We start from the raw sequence: 25,047 nt of genomic DNA on the forward strand, positions 1-25,047 counted from the left end.
CAAAGGCGGACCCTTGTTGGTGTTTATAATGATTGGTGCATGATCACTAGTATGCCAATCATCTAATGTCCTCCAATCAAAATCAAGAAGGCAGTTAGAGCTTGCAATTGAAAGGTCAATGCATGACAAAGTACCTGTCTGAACATGGAAGTGTGTGGGCTCTCCTGTATTAAGGAGTCCCACATCCTCATTCTCCACAATTGATGAGATAATATTGCCCCTTGTGTTGGCCAAAACATCACCCCATAAAGGATGTCTACCATTCATATCTCCCAGTAAGAGAAAAGGTTGAGGGAGTTGTTGAATGACCTCTGCTAAATCATCATATAAAATATTATCATTTGGAGGTAAGTACAGAGAGCATATTTTATATTTTCTCCCTATATCAATTTGTACAACAACTGCCTGTAGGGTTGTACGTATAGACATGGGTATTTGGGGAACATCTTGACGAATGTACATGAGACTTCCGCCATGGCTCCCTGCTTGTTGATTATATGGTGTTCTATAGCTAACATACTCTCGAGGACTAGGAGTGTTAGAATCAAGCATACTTTCCTGTAGACATACAATTATGGGGGATTGCTCGTGAATTAGGAGCTTAAGTTCTTCATATTTCGCCCTCAAACCCTGACAGTTCCATTGCAAAATGGAGGAAAAAACTATGGTTTATTTTTTGGAAGAGCTTTTAGATGAAGTCTTCCCATTAGCAATTTTTGATCTAATGCTATTTCCTGGTGGTTTTATTAGAGAGGGTCTTGATAAATATGGTTTTTTGTTTGTGCTTTTCTTGTTGTCCTTCTGATCCAATTGTTGAGGGGGATGGTGGACCTCAACTTGAATTTCTGATTTATTTAAATTGTCTTCTGGGTGATCAGAAACATCAACAGACAAAACATCATATTTATTTGATGTCATAACTAATATTTCTTATGGAAGGGGGTGAGAGAGATGGAGGTCTCTCTCTTTTCCTATTTATAGGTGGTGAGGATCTACCAGGTTTTTGCACCTTCCCTACCACAGGTGCACCTGGTAACTTTGTTTCGGGTGGAACCTCCATCAAATCAGGCAAGGACATGGCCTGAGAGAGGTTAGTACTATTGCTGGTAATGGGGGATGAAGTTTGTATAGAAGTGGGCAGTGTCGCAGTTTTAATACACAGTGGCAAAGCCTTGGAAGGCAATATGCTTACCTTGTCACGTAAAACTTTACTATCATTAGATGATGTATTTCTTTTCTTGGAATTACTGGCAGCACTATGTGGGTTCGATGACTCCTGTGGTATATTTTCTCTTGATTTCAGTGCCTTTGCATAGCTGTTTGGTTTTTTTCAGTAGTCTTTTGGCATGTCCTACACTTATGTGTTCTACACTGGATTTGTTGAGGGCTGCTTCTTCAAACTTATAAATCTCACAGCTCCTGTCAGTTGACTTATGGTTTTAATTGCAATTCAAACAGCTGGGCTCAAGTGTACACTCTCCATGATAAGGACTGGCACAGATGCTACACATTTTTTCATTTTTACAAACTTTAGAAGGATGTCCAAATTTGAAACATTTGAAGCATTGTAAGGGCTTTTGTTTAAAAGGTCAAACTTTTATTCTTTCATTTTCAATATCGATGTGGAAAGGCACATCAGCATCCTGGAAAGTAAGGATAATCATTGACGTCCCAGGAATCTTATGCACTTTCCACACTGTTAATGGGCACATGGCAAGTATTTCCTCTTCTGTAAATTCATACAGATCTTTATTGAAGACTACTCCCCTTCCGTAACTAAAGTTTAGGTGGGGTTTGACATCTAACATATCCTCATCACTGCTTGTCATAAGGTAAGACAGTATTACTGATTGCGTGTATGATTTTGCATGGATTAGGAAGCTATTTTTCCCAAAGCGAGATATATCACCTGGTGCAATGGTTCCTACCTTTTTTTGAATTAGTTTGCTAATTTTAAAATTCCCATTACTCCCTTTAGGCTCAGCAACAAGCCACATTGGTGGTTTTGGCTTTCTTTGGGGGAGCATAGTTAAATCGATATCTTTCTCAAACCAGTCAGCAGGTCTATATACATCCAAACTGTTTGGTATCTTATCACATAGGGCACCCATGACATTTAAGTTATTAATTTTGATATCATTGATGTTACATATTGCGTTGAATGCTTCTTCATGATTGTTATAAGTTATCCATGAATGCCATGTTTCATTTTCAAGTTTCATTCTAATTTCTTTTATCACTCCATAGCATCTAAATGCTTTATATATCATATCATAATCAGTATTTATTGGAATTTGGGTAACATGAAGGATTCGGAGTTTCCGTTTGTTACCCGACTTAATTGGGTTTAAAACACGAGTAGAGGGGTCCTTTTTTGTTCCTTGGTCGTCAACAGAATTTTCCTTAATTGAATTAGCAGAGGTCGTCAACAGTGCCGGGGGAGAGTCAGCGTATCCAGGGGATGGGGGTTCGTTACTTAAAGAATCCATTAGACGAGAGAGAGAGAAAAGGGTTAGTTTGATGTACCTGCTCGAGAATGTTAGGCCATCACACATCAGAAAGGAAATTTGCACTCTCCACTATCGGCACAATGAGAGTATACTTCCCAGATGGTCCACTCCATACCCTACCCAAAGGATAGCATCAAAACAGATATAGAGGCACAGGTGTAAGCTGAACCCGCCTGTTAGGACTGAGACCAAGAAATTATGGAATCATCCTCCCCATATCTGTAATGACGGGCTTCCAGCCAAAAGCCAAGAGTCCTACCCCAAGCATCGGATCCCCCTGGATTCCGAAGACCCAACACTTGAGAATAGTTCCGCCAAAAAGGTCCAAACCATCTTCGGGATGGCTGAAATCATCCAATACTCTCACATATAGCTTTGAGTGCAAACACCTCCCAACCGTGACACCTCCTCCTACTCATCAAAGCAGGCAGCAATAAAGGATGTATGAACATCCCCGCCGGGGCTACAATAGATGTAGAAACATCCAAGCCATAGGAAAAAAAAAAAAAAAAAAAAATATATATGTACATAATATATACACATATATAATGAGGGAAATTTTTCTCATAGAGTTTGGAAAGCAAGACGAAAGAAAGTTCATGAAATTAGGATAAGGTCGAAGTAATATTGAGAAAAAGAAAAAGGTGAAAGAGAGAAATTTAGATTCGAACTGGGGGAGCAATTTCCCCAAGTTCGAGAGCCCTCTTGCCCGTCACCAAGTTTCAGCACAGGAATGAAATGCCGTGCTGAAGCTCAATGACTTCATCAAGGCATTCTCTCATTAAGAGGGTTGTGCCGGGAACCCCAGCAGAGATCAAACACGATAAAAGTATATATATATAAAATAAACTAAAGAAATTAAATTCCGCCGTGACACCCAGCAGAAAATAGCGTGCTTAAGCTAAAGGAAATAATACGAAATAGCATTCAAAAAACATGTTACACCTCTGTCATGAAAAAATAGTCTTTATTATGAGTTCTCAGCACACGGGATACCCACCAAGGTGGGGAGCGTAAGCAAGAAGTGACAAGCAGACTAGAAACAACCATCGAAGTCCGTAGACTCCGGAATGTATGAAATTAAATGAATTAAATCTAATGACAGGAAGGGCGAAAATAGATACCATTGCGGCGCCGGAAAACATGCGTAAATCCGGTGCAAAAACCCAATGCTACGTAAGCAATGTAGGGCCGGAAGAAATGCGTCGCTAAAAAAAAATGCTATGTATTAACTCTAACATAAACTATAATCTCCGTCGCAGCCCGTCTCCCTCACAAACCAACCATCCATAAAATTACATTAACAAATATAGGATAAAGTAAGGTATCAGAACAGAGTAGGATGTCTGAATCCGATCAAAGAAACATAACTACCATTAGTAGATACGATTCACAAAATATTGCGGCCCTCCGGGACGGCAGGAATTGATAACACGGATGGATAACCTGAGGCATAAACTATAATCTCCGTCGCAGTCCGTCTCTCTCTCTCTCTCGAACCAACCATCCATAACATTACGTAACAAATATAGGATAAAGTAAGGTATCAGAACAGAGTAGGTTGTCTGAATCCGATCAAAGAAACATAACTACCATTAGTAGATACGATTCACAAAATATCGCAACCCTCCGGGACGGCAGGAATTGATAACACGGATGGATAACCTGAGACATAAACTATAATCTCTGTCGCAGCCCCTCTCTCTCTCTCTCTCTCTCGAACCAACCATCCATAACATTACGTAACAAATATAGGATAAAGTAAGGTATCAGAACAGAGTAGGTTGTCTGAATCCGATCAAAGAAACATAACTACCATTAGTAGATACGATTCACAAAATATCGCGGCCCTCCGGGACGGGAGGAATTGATAACACGCATGGATAACCTGAGAAATAAACTATAATCTCCGTCGCAGCCCCCCTCTCTCTCTCTCTCTCTCGAACCAACCATCCATAACATTACGTAACAAATATAGGATAAAGTAAGGTATCAGAACAGAGTAGGTTGTCTGAATCCGATCAAAGAAACATAACTACCATTAGTAGATACGATTCACAAAATATCGCGGCCCTCCGGGACGGGAGGAATAATAACACGGATGGATAAGTTGAGAGAGGGGATGGGGGGGGGGGGGGGGGGCGGCTACCCAAGGCACATACACTACTCGCGATGACGCAATGAGCGAAAGAGCCAGTCCCCACCCTGGGTGACCTAAGCCTACCCCCCTATGTAGGGAGTGGTGAAAGGCGTAAAGGGGGAGAGGACACTAGCTCGAAATCAGGTGACCACTGTGATCGGGAGGGGGGGGGGTTCTACCCTCCGAAACACAGAGGAAGACCTGATGCAAAGCACACAAACAAAAACAACATATAATGGCAGATGTTACAAAATCCATCCATCCATATACCAAGGCACTTCCCCCAATTTTGGGGGGTAGCCGACACCATCAATGAAATGAAACAAAACAAAAAGGGGACCTCTACTCTCTATGTTCCTTCAGCCTAATCAGGGACTCAACCGAGTTCAGCTGGTACTGCTAGGGTGCCACAGCCCAACCTCCCACATTTCCACCACAGATGAAGCTTCATAATGCTGACTCCCCTACTGCTGCTACCTCCGCGGTCATCTAAGGCACCGGAGGAAGCAGCAGGGCCTACTGGAACTGCGTCACAATCGCTCGCCATTCATTCCTATTTCTAGCACGCTCTCTGCCTCTCTCACATCTATCCTCCTATCACCCAGAGCTTTCTTCACACCATCCATCCACCCAAACCTTGGCCTTCCTCTTGTACTTCTCCCATCAACTCTTACATTCATCACCTTCTTTAGCAGACAACCATTTTCCATTCTCTCAACATGGCCAAACCACCTCAACACATTCATATCCACTCTAGCCGCTAACTCATTTCTTACACCCGTTCTCTCCCTCACCACTTCGTTCCTAACCCTATCTACTCGAGATACACCAGCCATACTCCTTAGACACTTCATCTCAAACACATTCAATTTCTGTCTCTCCGTCACTTTCATTCCCCACAGCTCCGATCCATACATCACAGTTGGTACAATCACTTTCTCATATAGAACTCTCTTTACATTCATGCCCAACCCTATATTTTTTACTACTCCCTTAACTGCCCCCAACACTTTGCAACCTTCATTCACTCTCTGACGTACATCTGCTTCCACTCCATCATTTGCTGCAACAACACACCCCAAGTACTTAAACTGATCCACCTCCTCAAGTAACTCTCCATTCAACATGACATTCACCCTTGCACCACCTTCCCTTCTCGTACATCTCATAACCTTACTCTTACCCACATTAACTCTCAACTTCCTTCTCTCACACACCTTTCCAAATTCTGTCACTAGTCGGTCAAGCTTCTCTTCTGTGTCTGCTACCAGTACAGTATCATCCACAAACAACAACTGATTTACCTCCCATTCATGGTCATTCTCGCCTACCAGTTTTAATCCTCGTCCAAGCACTCGAGCATTCACCTCTCTCACCACTCCATCAACATACAAGTTAAACAACCACGGCGACATCACACATCCCTGTCTCAGCCCCACTCTCACCGGAAACCAATCACTCACTTCATTTCCTATTCTAACACATGCTTTACTATCTTTGTAGAAACTTTTCACTGCTTGCAACAACCTTCCACCAACTCCATATAACCTCATCACATTCCACATTGGTTCCCTATCAACTCTATCATATGCTTTCTCCAGATCCATAAACGCAACATACACCTCCTTACCTTTTGCTAAATATTTCTCGCATATCTGCCTAACTGTAAAAATCTGATTCATACAACCCCTACCTCTTCTAAAACCACCCTGTACTTCCAAGATTGCATTCTCTGTTTTATCCTTAATCCTATTAATCAATACTCTACCATACACTTTTCCAACTACACTCAACAAACTAATACCTCTTGAATTACAACACTCATGCACATCTCCCTTACCCTTATATAGTGGTACAATACATGCACAAACCCAATCTACTGGTACCATTGACAACACAAAACACATATTAAACAATCTCACCAACCATTCAAGTACAGTCACACCCCCTTCCTTCAACATCTCAGCTTTCACACCATCCATACCAGATGCTTTTCCTACTCTCGTTTCATCTAGTGCTCTCCTCACTTCATCTATTGTAATCTCTCTCTCATTCTCATCTCCCATCACTGGCACCTCAACACCTGGAACAGCAATTATATCTGCCTCCCTATTATCCTCAACATTCAGCAAACTTTCAAAATATTCCGCCCACCTTTTCCTTGCCTCCTCTCCTTTTAACAACCTTCCATTTCCATCTTTCACTGTCTCTTCAATTCTTGCGCCAGCCTTCCTTACTCTCTTCACTTCTTTCCAAAACTTCTTCTTATTCTCTTCATATGACTGACCCAATCCCTGACCCCACCTCAGGTCAGCTGCCCTCTTTGCCTCACGTACCTTGCGCTTTACTTCCACATTTTTCTCTCTATATTTTTCATACTTCTCTATACTATTACTCTGCAGCCATTCTTCAAAAGCCCTCTTTTTCTCTTCCACTTTTACCTTCACTCCTTCATTCCACCATTCACTGCCCTTCCTCATGCTGTCTCCAACAACCTTCTTGCCACATACATCACTTGCAATCCCAACAAAATTTTCTTTTACTAACTTCCACTCCTCCTCTAAATTACCAGTTTCTCTTACTCTCACCTCGTCATATGCCATTTTCAACCTTTCCTGATATTTACTTTTTACCCCCGGTTTTATTAGCTCTTCAATCCTCACTACCTCCCTTTTACATCCACCTACTCTATTCCCCCACTCTTTTGCTACAACTAATTTTCCTTCCACAAAAAATGATCAGACATACCGTTAGCCATACCCCTAAACACGTGCACGTCTTTCAAATCTTCCAAACATTCTTTTAGTTATCAACACATAATCCATTAATGCCCTTTCTACTACTCTTCCATTTGCCACTCTTACCCATGTATACTTATTTTTATCTTTCTTTTTAAAGAAGCTAGCACTTATTACCATCTCTTGTTCAACACACATGTCTACCAGTCTCTCACCACTCTCATTTTCACCTGGTACGCCATACTTCCCAATGACACCTTCTACCTCTCCAGCGCCCACTCTAGCATTTAAGTCACCCATAACAACTACATAATTCCTTCTACCCAGTCCTTCTACACACCTAGTTAATTCATTCCAGAACTCATTCCGCTCTTCTTCACTCTTCTCACTACCTGGCCCATACGCACTGACAAACGCCCAACATTCCCTACCCAACCTAACCCTTACCCACATTAACCTAGATGGTATCTCCTTCCATTCCACTACTTTACCTGTCATCCATTCACTCAGCAATAACGCCACATCCTCTCTCGCTCTTCCCCTTTCAATCCCAGACACTCTACCAGACATTTCACCAAACATCACTTCACCTTTTCCTTTCATCTTTGTCTCACACAAGGCCAATACATCCATCCTTCTACTTCTAAACATACTTCCAATCTCACATCTTTTACTCTCTATCGTACTACATCCACACACATTCAAACACCCCAAAACTAGAGTGCGGGGAGCAGTCACTCTCCCCCCAGCTCCATCTCCTTGTCGATGTCTCGCAGGAATTTTATACAGGAGGGGGTTCCCAGCCCCCAATGAAATTCAATAAACAGGCTAAATCGGCATACAGTATTGAGAAAAAGGGTAGAAAAAGGAACATGGCGTAAAAGGAATAATAGCAAAACCTTCCAATTTCGGGTAGTTGCCGACTTGGAGAGGAAACTATACCATTTTAAACGAAAACTAGTCCTCCAAAATCGGGTAAAATACCGATCTCAACAGGCAGAACTAAAATGAATGAAAACGCGTTCCGATTCCTTGTAAAAACTAAAAAAAACAAGAATTCTCGCATGAAAGGCTACTGACCGAAGCCGCTAACTAACACTGTCCAAATAGCCTAAATAAAAGATAAAATCATGCCAAAACATTGAATTAGATGTCCATAACACAAAAATAAGACTGCAATTAGTATAAGGAACTAATAGAAAGTCTTACAAAACAAAGAGATCCCGAGGAAGCGACACAAAAAGACCGCATACACACCCGTAAGGGAATGTCAACAAAGTGGCTGAGATAAAACCCAACAAGGTTATGAAGGAACGTGTCGCTACCTAGAAATCCCAAACAGACAAGTATACTGTGAACGTATTTTTGTTCGTGGGTACCAATTTTCGTTGTTTTATAAAAAAAATGGTGGTTCGTGGATTTCCATTTTGAAACTTTAACCTTTTTGCTTATTAGTTGAACCCCAATTATGATAAAGTGTTCATTTGCAATGCATTGCTTTTATTCATTTATTAAAAATTTTAATAATTAACCCTTTTACCCCCAGGCTCTTTGGAAATTTCCAACCCTTAACCCCCAGGGGGTTATTTTATTCCCAGCACATTTTGCAGTATATTATTTTTAAATTGCTCTAACATAGAGAGGTCAGGTTGGTCTCATTCTCTTGGAAAATGCCTGAATTTTTTCAAAAAATTATCAAAAATATGAAAAAAAAATATTTTATAGCATTTTTTTGCAAGGACGTACCGGTACGTCCATGAGGGTAAAGGGATGGGTTTTGTGAAACGTGCCAGTACGTCCTTTGGGGGTAAAAGGGTTAACACTAATTAAGGGATTACTTATCACTACAAATGGTTATAATGTCGCCGCCAAAAAAGAAAATTACAGAAATACCCAAGTTCTTCTAATATAGCATCCCAAGCTAAAACATTACTCAAAATCTTTTGTTGTTACTCAGTGGTAATTAACAGACTTTTTACTATATTTAATGTTTTTTATGTGTAGTGCTGAAAACATGTCTTGCATATTAGTAGCTGATACTATTTTTATTATGTAACGCATTGTTATTTATTGATGAAAATATTAAAATAAATATGAAATAAAAAACAATTATTTTAATTTCAGTTTTATTCAGAAAATATATGAACAAATTCAATATATAAAAAAAATAAAAAATAAAAACTGTAGTAATCACTGAAAATGACTAAACCTACAAAAGAAAAAAAAAATTATTATAGTGCACACCAAAATAAAACATATTTACAATAACAAATAAAAATAATTAGCAATCCACAATGGTTTAGAAAATGTAGGTCACCAACACAAATCGAATGTGTCAAAGTTCAATACCAAAATCTGACAGTGTATAAAAATTTTCGTTGGATTTGTAAATTCGTGGATTCGCCCAACCACGAAAACCACGAAAATTGGTACACCACGAACAAAAATACGCTCACAGTAATACTCAATTTGGGAGCATGGATCTCCAAAACGCCTGACATCTTCATAAACACAAAATAACACAGAGCTACGAAAAACACGTCTGAACGTTCACGGGTGCTAACAAGGAATGCTAGGAGAAGGATAGGTGGTGGTGGTGGTGGGGGGGGGGGGGGGGGGGGGGGGGGGGGGCAGTAACTGTAGTGAACAACACCTCGTAGTAACGGGGGATTTTGAGGAGGGAGAAGTCTAATTGGAAAGGGATCTCTGGTAGTGGTATCACTCGCCCCAGTTTTAATACCGACACCCTTTAGGGGTGAGCGAGCTGGATATATTCCTAGCATTCCATGCAACTTTTTTCTTTGGTATATTTAGCAGTATTTATACCTTTGAAATGGTGCTTTAAGGAGCATTTCACGGAGCGACACAGGATGAGCCCAGAAAAGACTGTTTTTATTTGTGTTGGTCTTGGATGTGTTAAGTGAAGGGATTAGATATGAAGAGTTGTGGGAGTTGCTATATGCAAATGATTTGGTGATTACTGCTGAAAATGAGTAAGAATTACAGAAAAGGGTGGTAGAGTGGCAAGAAACATTGGAAAGGATTGGCTTGAGAGTAAATGTTGATAGACTGAGGATACGGTGAGCAGTAAGGAAGGTAGGGACAGGATAGCCATACACAGAAAGTAGAGGCGCAGTTATAAAACAATTGGAACAGTTTACATAATTGGGATCTACTATAAATCAGGAGGAAGGATGTGAGGCTGAAGTTGAGAATAGGATAAAAACTGCATGGGGAAAGTGGAGGGAGGTAGCAGGAGTAGTATCTGATAAGAAAATGCCAATCAAGGTAAAAGTCAAGATCAATAGCACAGTAATAAGAAAGTGATAATGTATGGATCAGAAAAATGACAATTTCAGAGATGATTTGTATTTTACCCAAACTAATACATACCTGGAGTTATTCATGTGGATATTCTTTCGGCGAAGCTGGAAGGTAGCCATTAGACTTTAAATGCGAGGTGGCAACCCTACCTAACCACTGCAGTGGGTAGGTAAGGAGTGGCTGGGAGGTACTCAGCCACCTATATCTACTCATGGTTCAAAGAACCACGTCACTTTTTTATTGCAGGCCGGACTTATAGGGGCAGGTGATGGCGGGACAATTTATATAACTCCACGTTTGTATTACAGTAGTTAGGGAAAATTACAAATTATCTCTGAATTTGTCATTTGTTCTCACACTAACAAACCTTACGTCATTTATGTGGACGACTCACCCTTCGGTGAGGAATAAGTCTGACTACTGGCTTAATCATTGACCTGGGTTTCCATGTACAGTACAGTATTAAACTGTATCAGAGGAAAACCTTGCCACCTCACTTATCAATACAGAGTGAGAATGATAGCAGCCTGAGCAACCCAAGTGGTTGTGAGAGATGGCATAGGAATGTCTAAATAAGCATATTCTGAGTTAAATCAGAATATTACACACACACACACATATACATATACAGTGGAACCTCTACATACAATCTTAATTCGTTCCGGAACCTGCTTCGTATGTTAAAACAATCGTATGTTGGAGCAAATATTCCAATAAGAATATACTGTAATTTGTATAATTCGTTCTACAGCCCAAAAACCTATGATAACTCCTTAATAAATTACTACACATAATTACACATAACAATAATACAATTGCATTACATAAGAGACATGTAAAATTAATAATTACAAAGAAATAAATAAAAAAGGGGTTTTTATTGTCACTTAACCTTAGAGACAGACCAACGCAAGTGTAGGATTTGTTACGCAGGAGGAGACGAACGGTCGGCAAGAGGTAGAGATGGTGACTGCGATAACGTACCATAACTTACTCTAACTTACAGTACATGAACTTTAACCTAACTTAGCTTATTTATTTCTTATTTTATTTTTATATTTTATATTTTTTTTACATTTTCTTTTCTTTTTGATTTTTAATTTTCATCACTTACATATGACACTTCTTTGAAATAAAAGAACACTGAGAGAGAGAGAGAGAGAGAGAGAGAGAGAGAGGAGCGAGAGAGAGAGAGAGAGAGAGAGAGAGAGAGAGAGAGAGAGAGAGAGAGAGAGAGAGAGATGATGATGTTTATTGTCGAGCATGCAATAAAACAAGCTGAATAAGTGAATCCTTAAAATAAGTTTTTAAAAAGTTCTCTCTCTCTCTCTCTCTCATTAAAGATCAGATAAACTCACCAGATTTGCCTGCCTTCAATAGGATTCTGAGAGAGAGAGAGAGAGAGAGAGAGAGGAGAGAGAGAGAGAGAGAGAGAGAGAGAGAGAGAGAGAGAGAGAGAGAGAGAGAGAGATTAATGAAAACTTTTTAAAACTTATTTTAAGGATTCACTTATTTCAGCTTGTTTTATAGCATGCTTGACAATAAACATCATCTTCATATCTCTCTCTCTCTCAATCTTAAGTTTTCTTTGCTTCACTTTGATCCCCCTCGATGGTTTGACTGCTTTAATAGCTTCCTTCTGCTTGTTGATCGTCGAGATCGTAGACCTATTCCGGCCATATTGTTTAGCCAGATCACTCACACGCACACCGCGCTCATTTTTTTCTATAATTTCTTGTTTCCATTCTAATGAAGCATTGCCTTCTTTCTTTTCTCACCACTACTAATACCTGTACCGAAACTGAGCTTGTTAGGACCCATGATTATAATAAAAAATGAAACGTGAGAAAAGGAAGATAATAAGCACTGTTAATAACAGACCAAACAGAGGACAACCACCACGATGCGTACAAGAACAGAGAACTGACCGACTTGACGCTCAATGGCGTCCCTCTCGGATGTTGGAGCATGACTTCAGGTGTCGAGACGAAAATTTGATTAAATTTTACTTTGGATGTTGGAACAATTGTATGTAAAGGTAATCGTATGTAGAGGTTCCACTGTATATATAAGATTTGGGACATGCACAAGTATATAATAATAATAAACTATACTAGGTTACACAAGGGAAGCAGTTATTACCTGCAGAGGTTGAAGCCAGCTTGCAAAGGGACCCATGACACTGTTCCTCAAGAAAGGGGAAGGTAAAGAAAGGAAAAGAGCGACATACATTCATTCATCCTAGACTTACCCGGGGTAACCAATGCACTCAACCTTCTGCTAGTTGTCCAACAAAGAGCCCGAGGTATTCTTAAACCACTTGTGTAGCCACCACAGGACCGATAGAGAAAACGTATCGAGTCTTCTGTGGGTCATGTATTGCAGGAAGGGTGAGGTGTAAGGTAAACGCCTTCACCCGACTACTGGCATGGCTTGCGTCACAAAGGAGCAGCTTCTAAACATTATGGGCGGATTCCGCCCTAAAATATTAGGAATTCTGGGTCACCTCTAAGAGAAGGAGAGGGATTCAGTCACTGGTATATGACCCTGTGTGTCCCAGTCAAGAACAAGATCCTTATAAGCCTCCTTTGACTCTCTTAAGGTTAGCGAAGCATGCTGAACCTTCGGAGAGAGCTCTTGTATTTTTTCCTGAGTTATGTCCTCAACTTAATCACTTGCATGAAAAGCAGGACTCAATGACTGGTATATGACACAATGGGTCCCAGTCAGGAATAAGATCCTGATCATCTCCCTTTAGGCCTCCTACGGTTGGCGAAACGTGCTGTACCCTTGGGGCTAGCTAATGCATCTTCCTCAAGGTATGGCCTCAAGTTCATTACTGGTATAACAGCCTCGATCAAAAAGTGGAGGGTTTCTAGTTCGGAGGGCTTGAACCTCAAAACTGACTGGGAAAAAAAAAATTGGATGTTAGTTTCTCGCCGTGAGTGAGAGATGTTGGGGGGAACCTGTAGGGTATTCCTATTCTCTTGGTCTAGGGCCACACCAGGAGAAACCTGTCCTAGGGATCAGAAGATCTGCTTTTTAGGTGTCCTAGGTCTTCGAGGGAGGGCAACCCGGGACCGAAGGAAGCAACCCGTGTCCCAAGGAGGGGCTTTATTACCCTACTATGGTTAAGCAGGCTCAAACTCTGGAAAGAGCAACTATAGGAGGAGATGCTCGGTGGATGAGCAAAGGTTTTCCGTTTCCTAAGTAAGAGCAGGATTCCTTTTGATGGCAATTTTGAGCGTCTATTACTGGAATAGTACCCTTGAGAAGAGGGACAGACTTCACCCGATCCTCACCACGGAGCATCTAGTTGTAAAGGTGGTCCGTAATGGGTTCTCGTAAGTTGTAAATATGCCACTGGATACGACGTGTCTTTTAGGCAAGATGAATCTTGCCGAAGAGGCTAGTCTGATGTGATAGTTGAACCTCTTAATGAGACAAAACTGCCGATGAAACCTGCTCGTTTGCGGGGAAAAGTAATTTTTTCTCGGAAAAATTGCTTGAAGATGATGTCCAACAGGTGACTGCAGTCCTTCTCCCGCAGGAAGAAAAAGATCAATTGATATTCATTCTGCATCTCGAAGGAAGGCCTCTAAACAGAGGCCGTTGGAGAAAGTCTCCCGCAGAAGGAGTGGATTCAATAAAATCCAAACCCGTGGACAGGATATCACATAAGGGGGAACCACATAGGAGCAGGAAGTGCTTCCCGCAAACGGGAAACAAACGAATCACTTCCATCTCCCTAGGCACTTTCCGAGGTAAGAGGTTGCCTTCCTGGAGATTGAGACTGTATCATTCATGCTTTGATCATAGTCCTGAGGACATGTGGTACTGTATGTTGCCCCCCCCCCCCACAACTTTTCTTTTGATACCTCCATGGGAAACGTCAAATCCAGGGAAATCGAGATTGCCTCCCTGACAGATATTCTCATCTGGTCGCCTCTTTATCAAGACAGTCATTTGCTCGGATCTCGTAGAGAACCAAAGGGAAGGCCGATTCCTTGTACCGAAGGACCTGGGACCTGGTTAGTCCTGATGATGTCACATTCGACGGGGACTGATGCGGTCTTGTCGAACCTGCGGAAGTTTCTGCAAACTGATGGCCAAGTCTATAGATACCCGTACTGGATATGACAGTTGGGTCTTTCCTTGGATTACTCCAATTCTCAGATGGTGGTAAACTGAAGGAGATGTCTCGCAGAAGCTTGAGACTTTTAGGATAAGTAAGTAGTACGAAATCTTGGAGATGGGGCGGATCCTGTACAGGAAGCCATGGGCTAACTGTTTGATCGCAAAACCTTTCCTTCGCATGACAGGGTTGGAAGGCTAAACACGTTTCACCAGGAGAGACTAAAACTGGAAACTTCTGACCGATGAAGCTCATTGGTATCTTGGCGAACCGCGTCTCCCCGTGAGATTGGATGTTCCAATCTCGAGGAGAAAAAGAGACCGCTTCCCATTTCCTAAAGGAAGATGGGAGATACAAAAGATTATCTCTTGCAGCTTGAATGTGAACTCTAGTCCTTGGCAAAAAATCATGAGCTGAGTGTTTCAAGGTTGTGGGAGGGGTTTTCCCATTAATGGAACAGCATTGAATTCAATTCTCTTAGAGGGAGAGAATAGGGGTGGGGCAGTGACTCCATAGGGTTGTCTCTCCCAATGAAGGGGGAGGAACAGATTAAAGGGATCTGCCTCCCCACCAACGTCCGTGATCCAATTTGCTGCAGGAGACTGCCTAACTAGCTCAGTTCCTATCCAAGAAAAGTCGGCTCGTGAGTAGTCCTATAATATACGGGACAACAACAGTTTTCAAGAACAGTATACTGCACTGCCAATCAATGACTGGACCACTGACTGCATTTACCAAATTTCTTATTATACCCAATGGTCAGAGGATCTTTCATTTTCCCAAATACTCTTTTAACCTCTTAAGATGTTATATTTTCTGTTGGTTCCTCTTATTCAAACATCTCCCTATTCATATCCAGCCTTGATTCAACTTTAACTATGGATACAGAGTTTATGAGAGCTGAATCAGAAGCCCAGGGTAACAAATCAGACATTGAAAAAGTTTGAATCTAATAAGCTACATCAATGACCCAGGACAAAGGTATGTAAAGCTAAAGAAATTGAAGCTTCTGCTGGGGGATTTTTTAACTTTCCCTGAATTAAAATAGGATCATCAAGAAACTCTGACACTCTATACTTATTACCTTGAAACAAAATTACAGAAAATGGTTAGGTTAGTAGAGACACTCGTACCAGATATCGGAGGAGACGGAAAGGATATGATATCAGATAAAGAAACAATAAGCGAGGAATCCAAAATGACACAAGTAACAACAGAGGGGGATTTAATAAAATTAAGGTACTCCTCCATAAAAGAAGCAAATTGTGATTTACTCCCATCAATTTCAGCCTTTACATCTATATTCTAACTCTGTTATTTGAGAAGCAATCTCCATCTCCCAGCCATCCTCTGCAACACTAGAAGTAAAAGGAGTGATACCATGATCACATTGCTGGGCCCTGTACCTGGTATACAGGATACAATGATCTATGTTTTTCAATAACAACCTATTCATGAAAATTCATCCAAAAAAGAAGACACACCTTGCTAATCTTTAACTAATTCCAACATAATACAGTATAAAAAAATAAGAAAAATCTCACATGAATGTAGTAGATAGTATGTATTAGGTAAGGTATAATATCTGGACCACCGGGTATGGTTTCAGCTCCACGGTTCAGCTCATGATGCTGCACTGAGTAATTCCCAAAGGATATGTTGTGTTGAGACTAAATTCTTACATTTCTATTTCACATTAGAGAAATTTGCACTTCATACATATCACCATTATGACTAGCAGGTAAGCTTCAATGACAAACTATGAAGGGACATGAGTTGATCAATTCATCATTGGATTCATACAAAGTAAAATGTTCAGGACATACAATTTGTTTCAACAAGTTTGATATGTTTCCTTTTTTAATGGATTGTTACATTATTACAGCGATCCTTTTAAGTAGATCCTAAACTTGTTACATTATTATGATGATTTTGTGCTAAGCTATCTGATTGGTTGCAAGGCTATATACAGTATTATAATACAGTACACTATCATCTAATGCTATCAACACAATCACAAATCAAGGCATGTTTTTATTAATACAATAAATACATGACAGCAGTTTAAGTGAGTTCCTTAATCTGGAAGTCTTTTGGGGAGGTTTCCATATTAAGCTTTTCATAATTTTTTGCCACACTTTTGAAGGCAGGTTCAGACAGCAAGAATGTGCTTTGCATAGTAGGATGCATTTCATAATTCTGATCCTAAGACACAGGGCCTTCTTATGCTGGTTAGGGGCAGCAATAAAAATTCTAGAGAACAAAATTAAATCCATACTAACCGTCATACATAAAATGTGCAGAAATACTTACAAGATGAAAAATATTGCACCTCCACTTAAACCCTCATCGGGAGCTTTTGGACAAATGACTTTATTAGGCACAATAAATTGCAAATAACAGCTTGTGTCAGTCAACTCCTGAGGTGCCTGGATTTGGACCTGTAAGACATTCATAAAAATGAAATACATTAGGGTTTCACACAAACTCGATTTCATTAATGAACAAAGATAATTGACACAACAGACAATCAAATTCCATTATATAAAAAGTATTGCCAAGGATCACCAATCCTGCCTTCTGATTTCAGCGTCATCCTTTTTTTATAAAGAGAGGTAAAATATGTTCATACTGTACTAATGCATAAGATAAAATTCTTAATTGTTAATTTTGTACATAAAAGCTGCCAAACAGGAAGTTTAGTGGATTTTCTATACTATTTCACAGCTATACAATTACTCTAAATTCTTATAATATTCAGACAAAAGCTAATACAGTACTGAACTATATGCAAGTACTTTTTCTAATTTTGGAAATTTGAAAAAAAAAAAAAAGATTGAATAAGGCCAAAAAAATTGGCTTTTCATTCATTATGTAATTATCTCCAGTCTAGTCTTTAGCTACTTACTCTCACCTTAAATTGTTGGACAAAATCGTGTGGTCTATTAAATTTCTTATCACTGATTAGGATATTAATCTCTGGGACCAACATTTAGTTATTCTATGTGCATGCGACATTGGATTTTAATTCTGACCATCCTTTGCATTCAGATCTTCCCAGAATTACTATCCTGTACATGGTGCAGGTACTGCTCCATGCAGTTAATTCTCATACTTTTGCCTTCTCCATCATAAGGCTCAATATAATTTGGTCACAAGTGATCTTTCCAACTTTATTTCATTATGTAACAAATAACTCAGAATTATGGATACCTTCAATTTCTGGTTGATAACCACAAGTAATAGAAGTACACCAAACCCCTACTAACGTGACATCTATAGAAAATATTCTTTATCAGTAATCACAAAAAAAATTTAGACAATGATGGTTTTTTAAATAAAACTATGAAACTGGTCATAAAATAATATCCTAATTCAAATTTGTCTACATGGTCAAAAGTCTACACACCTTTTTACTATACTGTATGTACAACATTGCTAAATAAAATGATCATGAGGATTCCAAACACTAATACTTTATTTTTTAAAATTTGGTAAAAATAAAATCTTAACTTTACATTTTATTATATGTGATATAAACAGCTACAATAAATATATTCATTTATTGATATTAACACCAACAATACTGTGTTGTAGGCATTGATAAAAGATGATGATACATAGTAAAGTTTACATTGTTAATAATTCATAGTTGAGTATTACTGGTAGCCTGGCCTGTGTATGTTTGGCATAGACTTTAATTAGTTGACTCCTTTATTTTTAAACCCTATAGTTGAATTAATGATCATATCATAACCTAACATACGCTATAAAAGGTTGTAGTTACATACAACATTCCTAGATTACAATTTAGGGTATAGTACTTAGCCACATAGCACATGCAGTCTGTTAAGCATTAGGTTTTGGTCAAATAATCTATACTTTTACTCTATAAAAATGTAAATTCATTTCCTGAATGGTCTGCATTGATTATAATTTGTATTAATCAGTTTGTATCACTAAAACTTACAGTAGGCTGTGATTGTTAGTATCTTTCCTAGCAGATTATCAAGGTAAAGTATAGTTATTATGAAATGATCTACTTATTTTGATCTCATAAAGAAGGTAGGATATGCTAGTTTGCACTTAGTATATTTAGCTTTTATATTATAAAATAGGAAATCAACTAAAAAGGAGGGCCATAATAATTAATTAACTTTTCTTATCTACAAGAAATGGTGCTCAAGCCTACTGGATATGGAGAAACAACACAAAAAAATGTTATAATTTGTCAAGTATAAAAATCAGTTAAACAACTTACCTCCTTCTGAAAAGGATCACACACAAATAAGATGTGGGCTTCACGTTGAGAACTATTACAGGTATTGTTGTTGTAACTATCACCACCTTGCAAAGTTAGCATCAACCAGTTCCCTGGAAAAAATAATGTTTAGTACTCCACTGTACAACATTAAGTACTATATAAAACATCATATACAGTACTTGTATATACAATAGATTTTTGGAACTAACTCATGTCAAACAAAAAAAATTATAAAAAGGTTATCCATAACTTGTCATCCATTACTTCCTAATACAGTATGACAAATTAGGAAGTAATTTGTATTTTTCTTAACCATACAAACATTAAGCTCTTTACAATGGAGATATATTTCGGTGACAGCTGAAACTAGCCGTAAAACTTTTAGCGAGGTGCTACTACCCTCCACTAGTTAGCAGGGTGCTAGACCAACCACCCTGCTCACACACGTAGTAGCCGACACAAGCTACTTTGCAATTGCAAGCAGGACTTCTGGGGATAGGTGAAGGTGGGTCAGTATGTGTAAAAAGCTTCAGGTTTGTATGGTTAGACAAAATACAATTCATTTCCTAATTTGTCGTTAATTCCAGCACCAAATACAAAGCTTTCAGCTCTTTACTATAGACTCACATTTAGGTAAGTGGAAGTCCAAGACCAACCGTCTTGTCACTGACCTAGGACAAGACTCTTGTGCTTCGCACGAACTGTGGAAATCCTATCACCTCCCTAACTCGCAATGAGATAATGGCCTATGCAATTGTGCGAAGATGTCAGAACTAAGCAATATGATTAGCCTAGGGAAAACATTACTTGGAGCTAGGCTCTTCTTACCTGGTTGTTACTCGATTCATAACACTGTGGGAGATGGGGGACATAATAAATATACATGCATATATAAGGTTTCATAAGGGACGATGATAGCCACCTTCAGTCAGAGGAAGTCAGCTTGCAGAGTTCCTTCAGCTTGCTCAAGCCCCACGAGAGGGGAGAATGAAAGACGAAAAGTCCCGTCATACGCACATTCATACGACTTACAACTGGGTAACATCTGCCCTCAACCAAATGCTACTTGTCCTACGAGGGAGCTGAAGTGTAATGATCATGTTTTGTGCAGCCACCACAGGACCTATGGAGAATGTGCCAAAGCTCCTTTGGGTTATGTCTTGCAGGTAGTAGGCAGTGAATGTAGTTTGAAGTTTCCACATGCCCCCTTTTAAACCTGCTTCACATTGAAATTCTTTTTGAATGCCAGGGATGTGCTAACACCCGACATCATGAGCTCTAGGTCTACGGTCAAGAGGGGTAAAGTCTGCTTGGAGGGCTTGTTCGATCACCTTCCTGATCCAGGAAGAGATTGACTTTTTCATAACTCTCTTTTCTTGACCCTGCCTATACTTACGAAGAGTCTATTGACCTGTTTTTGAGCTCAAACATTCCGTTTATAATATTTCCTTAGTGCCCTAACCGGGCATAGCAAAAGTTGATCTGGGTCACTTGTTACAGTACAGAGACTCTCAATCCAGAAGGGCCCAAATCTAGGATCTGTTACAGCTGGATTTTGAGTCTTAGTAATAAACTCAGGGACAAAGTTGAGCGTCACTCACCCCCATTTCCTTGCAGTAAACCCACATGTATCGCATACTCAAGGGGGGTCTCTAGCAACGCTTCATCTGAGGGTATACAGGTTCTTATTTCTATTTCTCTTTATAAAAGGAGCCGGGGCTCTAGTATGCATTGCATCAGAACATGCAAAATGCTCACTAACAACGTAGTTTCAGAGGCTATTGTAACCAAGTAGTATTGCCGAACACTAAGGTTGTGGCAAATCCATCTATATTACATGCTCAAGGGGGGTCACTAGTGATGCTTTCTGAGGATGCAAAGGATCTTTTGATATAATATACTTGAAGAGAAAGCGAGTCCATGAATACTCTCTTCCAGGGCAGTCAGAGCTTTGAACTTAAAGAAAGAGATGGGAGCAATCTGTCCCAGCTATTTGTTCTATCAGAAACTCTCACTGCTCTGAGGAACATACCACCTAGTAATGTTCGTATGATCAGAAAACCATTTGAGAGACCATGTCGTGAAAGAGTTAACTGGGATCTTCTAGCCTGAGTCTGGATTATTCATTGGGTCATAGGCAGGGTCAGGTGGTAATTTCTCATATCTTGGTATTAGAGGTGGGATCACTGGTGAACCCCACCCTGAAGTTAGTAAGTTTCATGTTAGTTCTCCATTCACAATGGGTCTGCGTTCAGGACAGAGACCTGATTTCTGGCCACCAGAGGAAGCTCTCACTCTCCACTCTCTATGGGCAGCAGTGTTGGAGAATTTGGTTATTTCTAGTCTCTGAGACTCAGCAAATTTCCGGTACGGACACTTCAAATCTGGTTCTCGTACTAATAGGAAAATAAGATCGTCATGGGAAATATAGCCTTTCTGTATTAGGACCCCGGGTAAGGAAACACCCTGCTCGTTTGTTTGCTATCTTACTGGAGGCCAAGAGGCAGAGTAAAGGAAGCTACATCCCTAACTAGAGCTCTTCTGCCTGGTATTGCAAGGATAACCTTAGGGGATGATGTGAGACCCTTCCTCCTGACTCAAAAGAATGGGAGGGGGAATTATTCTTACAACACTGTTTCGTCCCTCAGTGGCCCTGATAACGAGGGCGTAGATAATTCCTCCAGGTAGGAAATCCTAGCCTTTCATGCCTGAGATCATTCCAAGATCTCTAACAAGATCTGAACCTTCAAGAAGGCTACAGTAGCCGTTTTTAAGATGTCAAACGTCATTATCCAAAGGGATGTGGTCTTGGAAATCTCTCAGTACTAAAGTTAATCTAATGGTTGTTCTCTATGACCAGAACTGCCCTCATGCTGATGAATTCCTCTCTGGGAAGACATTAGGTTGAGATTCTTATGCGATGCATCAAGCAAACTCAATGCAACTGGCCTGACAGTGATCCTTTACTCGGTCCAACGGTCTCTTCGGACTTGTGATGAGACTAGGCCCGTTGACCTTTCTTAATCAAAGTAAGGATAGGTATCCATCTGACTCCTGCGTATCTCCTGATCTTATATTAGAGATGCAGGAAGAGGACATTGATCACTACCGTAGTACTGGTTGAGATCGATTTAACAAGCAGTTTGCCATGATAGACGATTCATTGTAGGGATATCATTTGAGGCACAGCTTCTTTAAAAGGAATGGAGGATATAGTTCTCCTAGTCCTTTCCTGGATAGTACTCATTGGTACTAATCATGACTGCTTCTACTTGGTAATGTCTTGACTCTTCTGGGGAACATCTAAATTATACCTCTTCATAAACCTTCTTGTCAGGCTTCCTAGATGAGGTAGATGTATTTACTGCCCTTAGGTCATTATACCTAAGTGGTTCTTCCCTAAAGAGTTTTGTAACCTTTCTAAAATTAGGAAGGAAGTACCGAAGTCCTGTTTAACCCATAAACGGTAAAAACAGGAGGGGCAACTTTCAACTTCTCCGTAGGAAAATTCTCAGGGCATTATGTCCCACAGGACCATGGAAAGTCCAGTTTCTTCTGACCGGGGAGAGGTTCCGCGTAATTCTTTTGACGCTAACACTACTTGTACCACGAATACTAAGGTAGACCTTGTTTCTCAGGATAGCTAATATATTCCCAGAGAAAAGGTTCCGACTCCTTTTGCTCTCCTTCCGACATTGGACTTGTAGCGAAGTCTCCTTCTTCCATTCCCGAGAGCTCTTCCCCGGGTGGGTCGCGGCCATCCCTCAAGTGACTGGCTGTCTCTGTAGACTTGGTAGACCTAGAAGAGGACTTTGGCAGAGTCTTGGATTCTTTGGGCTCCTTCTGAGGAAGGAGGTAGGACTCCAGCATCGAAGGCCGAGATGTGTCCCTCCTGATTTCCATTGGTGGTGGGGAACTCTCTGTGTGAGGGGAAGCTTCCTCCGAAGGTGGAAGGGAGGAGGTCCTTTCCTCACGCGACCCCTTTGGCAAAAGTGAGGTGGGAGAGTATCCCGAGGAAGATGCAGGAGGAGCTGGCCTTGATGGTCTAACAGGAGTCAGCTTTACCCCCGAGGAAGTGACCGTGTCTGAGACTCCTCTTTTCCTCTTCAGGGGGGAGAAAAAAGTCATGGTTCTTTGAGGAGGGTCTGCTGGAGCTATAGGCTGCTCCGAAGAGTGCCCAGACAGAGCAGGATTGAAAGCCTGTACCACTGCTCTGACTGACACACTGAACCATGGCTGTTGATTGACTGACACACTGTCAGACAGATCCCCTGAAGGGAAAGGGACCGAAGGTTCCCTACGAGGAGTCTCTGCTGTAGGTGGGTCCACCTTAGAGGAAGACAGTTTTGGGATTCTGAACCCTTCTGCAGAGGCCCATTCCCCTTTCCCCAGCGGACGCGCTGAAAGGCGTTTGCGGGGAGAGGAATGAGGCAATGGTGACATGTCAATGTGCTGTTCCTGATTACTGCCCGAATGTACAGGTGAGCGCTGGCGCGCATACATGGGAAAGTTCTGGTGCGTGCGGGCGAGTGCTGGCACGTGGGTGAGAGCTGGCACGTGGGCGAGAGCTGGCACACGCGGGCGAGATCTGGCAAGCAGGAGAGCGCTGGCGAGCAGGAGAGCGCTGGCGCATAGGAGAGTGCTGGCACGTAGGAGAGTGCTGGCACGTAGGAGAGAGCTGGAGAGCGCGCGCGGGCACGTGACCTGGTGACATGTCAATGTGCTGTTCCTGATTACTGCCCGAATGTACAGGTGAGCGCTGGCGCGCATACATGGGAAAGTTCTGGTGCGTGCGGGCGAGTGCTGGCACGTGGGTGAGAGCTGGCACGTGGGCGAGAGCTGGCACACGCGGGCGAGATCTGGCAAGCAGGAGAGCGCTGGCGAGCAGGAGAGCGCTGGCGCATAGGAGAGTGCTGGCACGTAGGAGAGTGCTGGCACGTAGGAGAGAGCTGGAGAGCGCGCGCGGGCACGTGACCTGTTGAGATCTGGCGCGCTGACACGTAGGAGAGTGCTGGTGAGCAGGAGACTGCTGGCACGCAGGTTGTAACTGTCGTATAGGAGAGCGCTGGTGAGCAGGAGACCGAAGTTGCGAAAGCGCGCGCTGAGGTTTTGACGAGCGCTGAAGATTTGATGAGCTTTGTTGCGCAGGTGATTGTTGGCGGACTGGAAGGTGATGAGGGCGAGCAGGTGAAGGCGTGCGCCGAAGTGTTGTAGCGCGCTGACGAGCAGGCTGGCGCTGACAAGCTGTTAGTGAGCGCTGGTGCACTGCAGGGAGCTGGCACGCAGCTGCACACTTAGGTAGGGCCTCATGAGGCTGTACCAGGAACAAGACCGGCGATGGTAGGTAGGCTGGCAGGTAGCACAGGAACAGGGATGTGCCCTTTGGAAGGGCGAACATCCATCGATGGAGATCGCGAACGATCTACAGAAGGTTCCAGGACTGAAGTCCGGGGACTAGTAGTAGCGTCGTCGGGAGAAGGTCCAGGAACTGGCAAAGGTCAAGGGCCAAGAGACGACTGAAGCGGAGACTCCTCTGCGGGGGATGGCTGTGATGACGAGGCTGAAGTGCCGATGAGGAGCCTTTTCACCGATGGTGAAGGGCGACCTCTAAGGCAAAGCGGTGGGCGAGCTCTGCGACGTAGACGCCCTCTAGGGACCGTTGGATCAGCAAACTGACCATGAGCAGCAACAGTCCTCTGTAGAGGAGTCTCTATGAGTGAACTCCCCTGAGGGGGAGAAACACTCGCAGGAGAGACAGACGTAGGACTAAGTTTCCTATCGAAGGATGATCAGGACCGGTGGAAACTATGTCGGCAGCAACAGTTGGAGAGTCTGGAGGGGCAGGGGAGTCGGCAGAAACCACAGAAGACACCTCTGACACCACGTTGTCGATGAGCGCAAGAGGATCTGCCTCCGAAGTCGACGAAGACGGCTGC

General features: G+C 41.6%; 1 protein-coding gene across 1 annotated transcript in view; it reads right to left on the reverse strand.

The window, feature by feature from the left end:
* The window catches only part of LOC137616452 (cation-dependent mannose-6-phosphate receptor-like), a 144,041-nt gene that overhangs the window by 26,894 nt on the left and 92,100 nt on the right, over positions 1–25,047 (reverse strand). Inside the window, exons 3-4 of the mRNA XM_068346228.1 lie at positions 19,109–19,221; positions 17,161–17,288 (exon numbers count right to left, since the gene is read on the reverse strand). Coding sequence (XP_068202329.1) covers positions 17,161–17,288; positions 19,109–19,221 — 241 coding nt within the window. The remainder of the gene's footprint in view (positions 1–17,160; positions 17,289–19,108; positions 19,222–25,047) is intronic.

This window comes from Palaemon carinicauda, chromosome 22 (genome assembly GCF_036898095.1).
Source record: "Palaemon carinicauda isolate YSFRI2023 chromosome 22, ASM3689809v2, whole genome shotgun sequence".
NCBI lineage: Eukaryota > Metazoa > Arthropoda > Malacostraca > Decapoda > Palaemonidae > Palaemon > Palaemon carinicauda.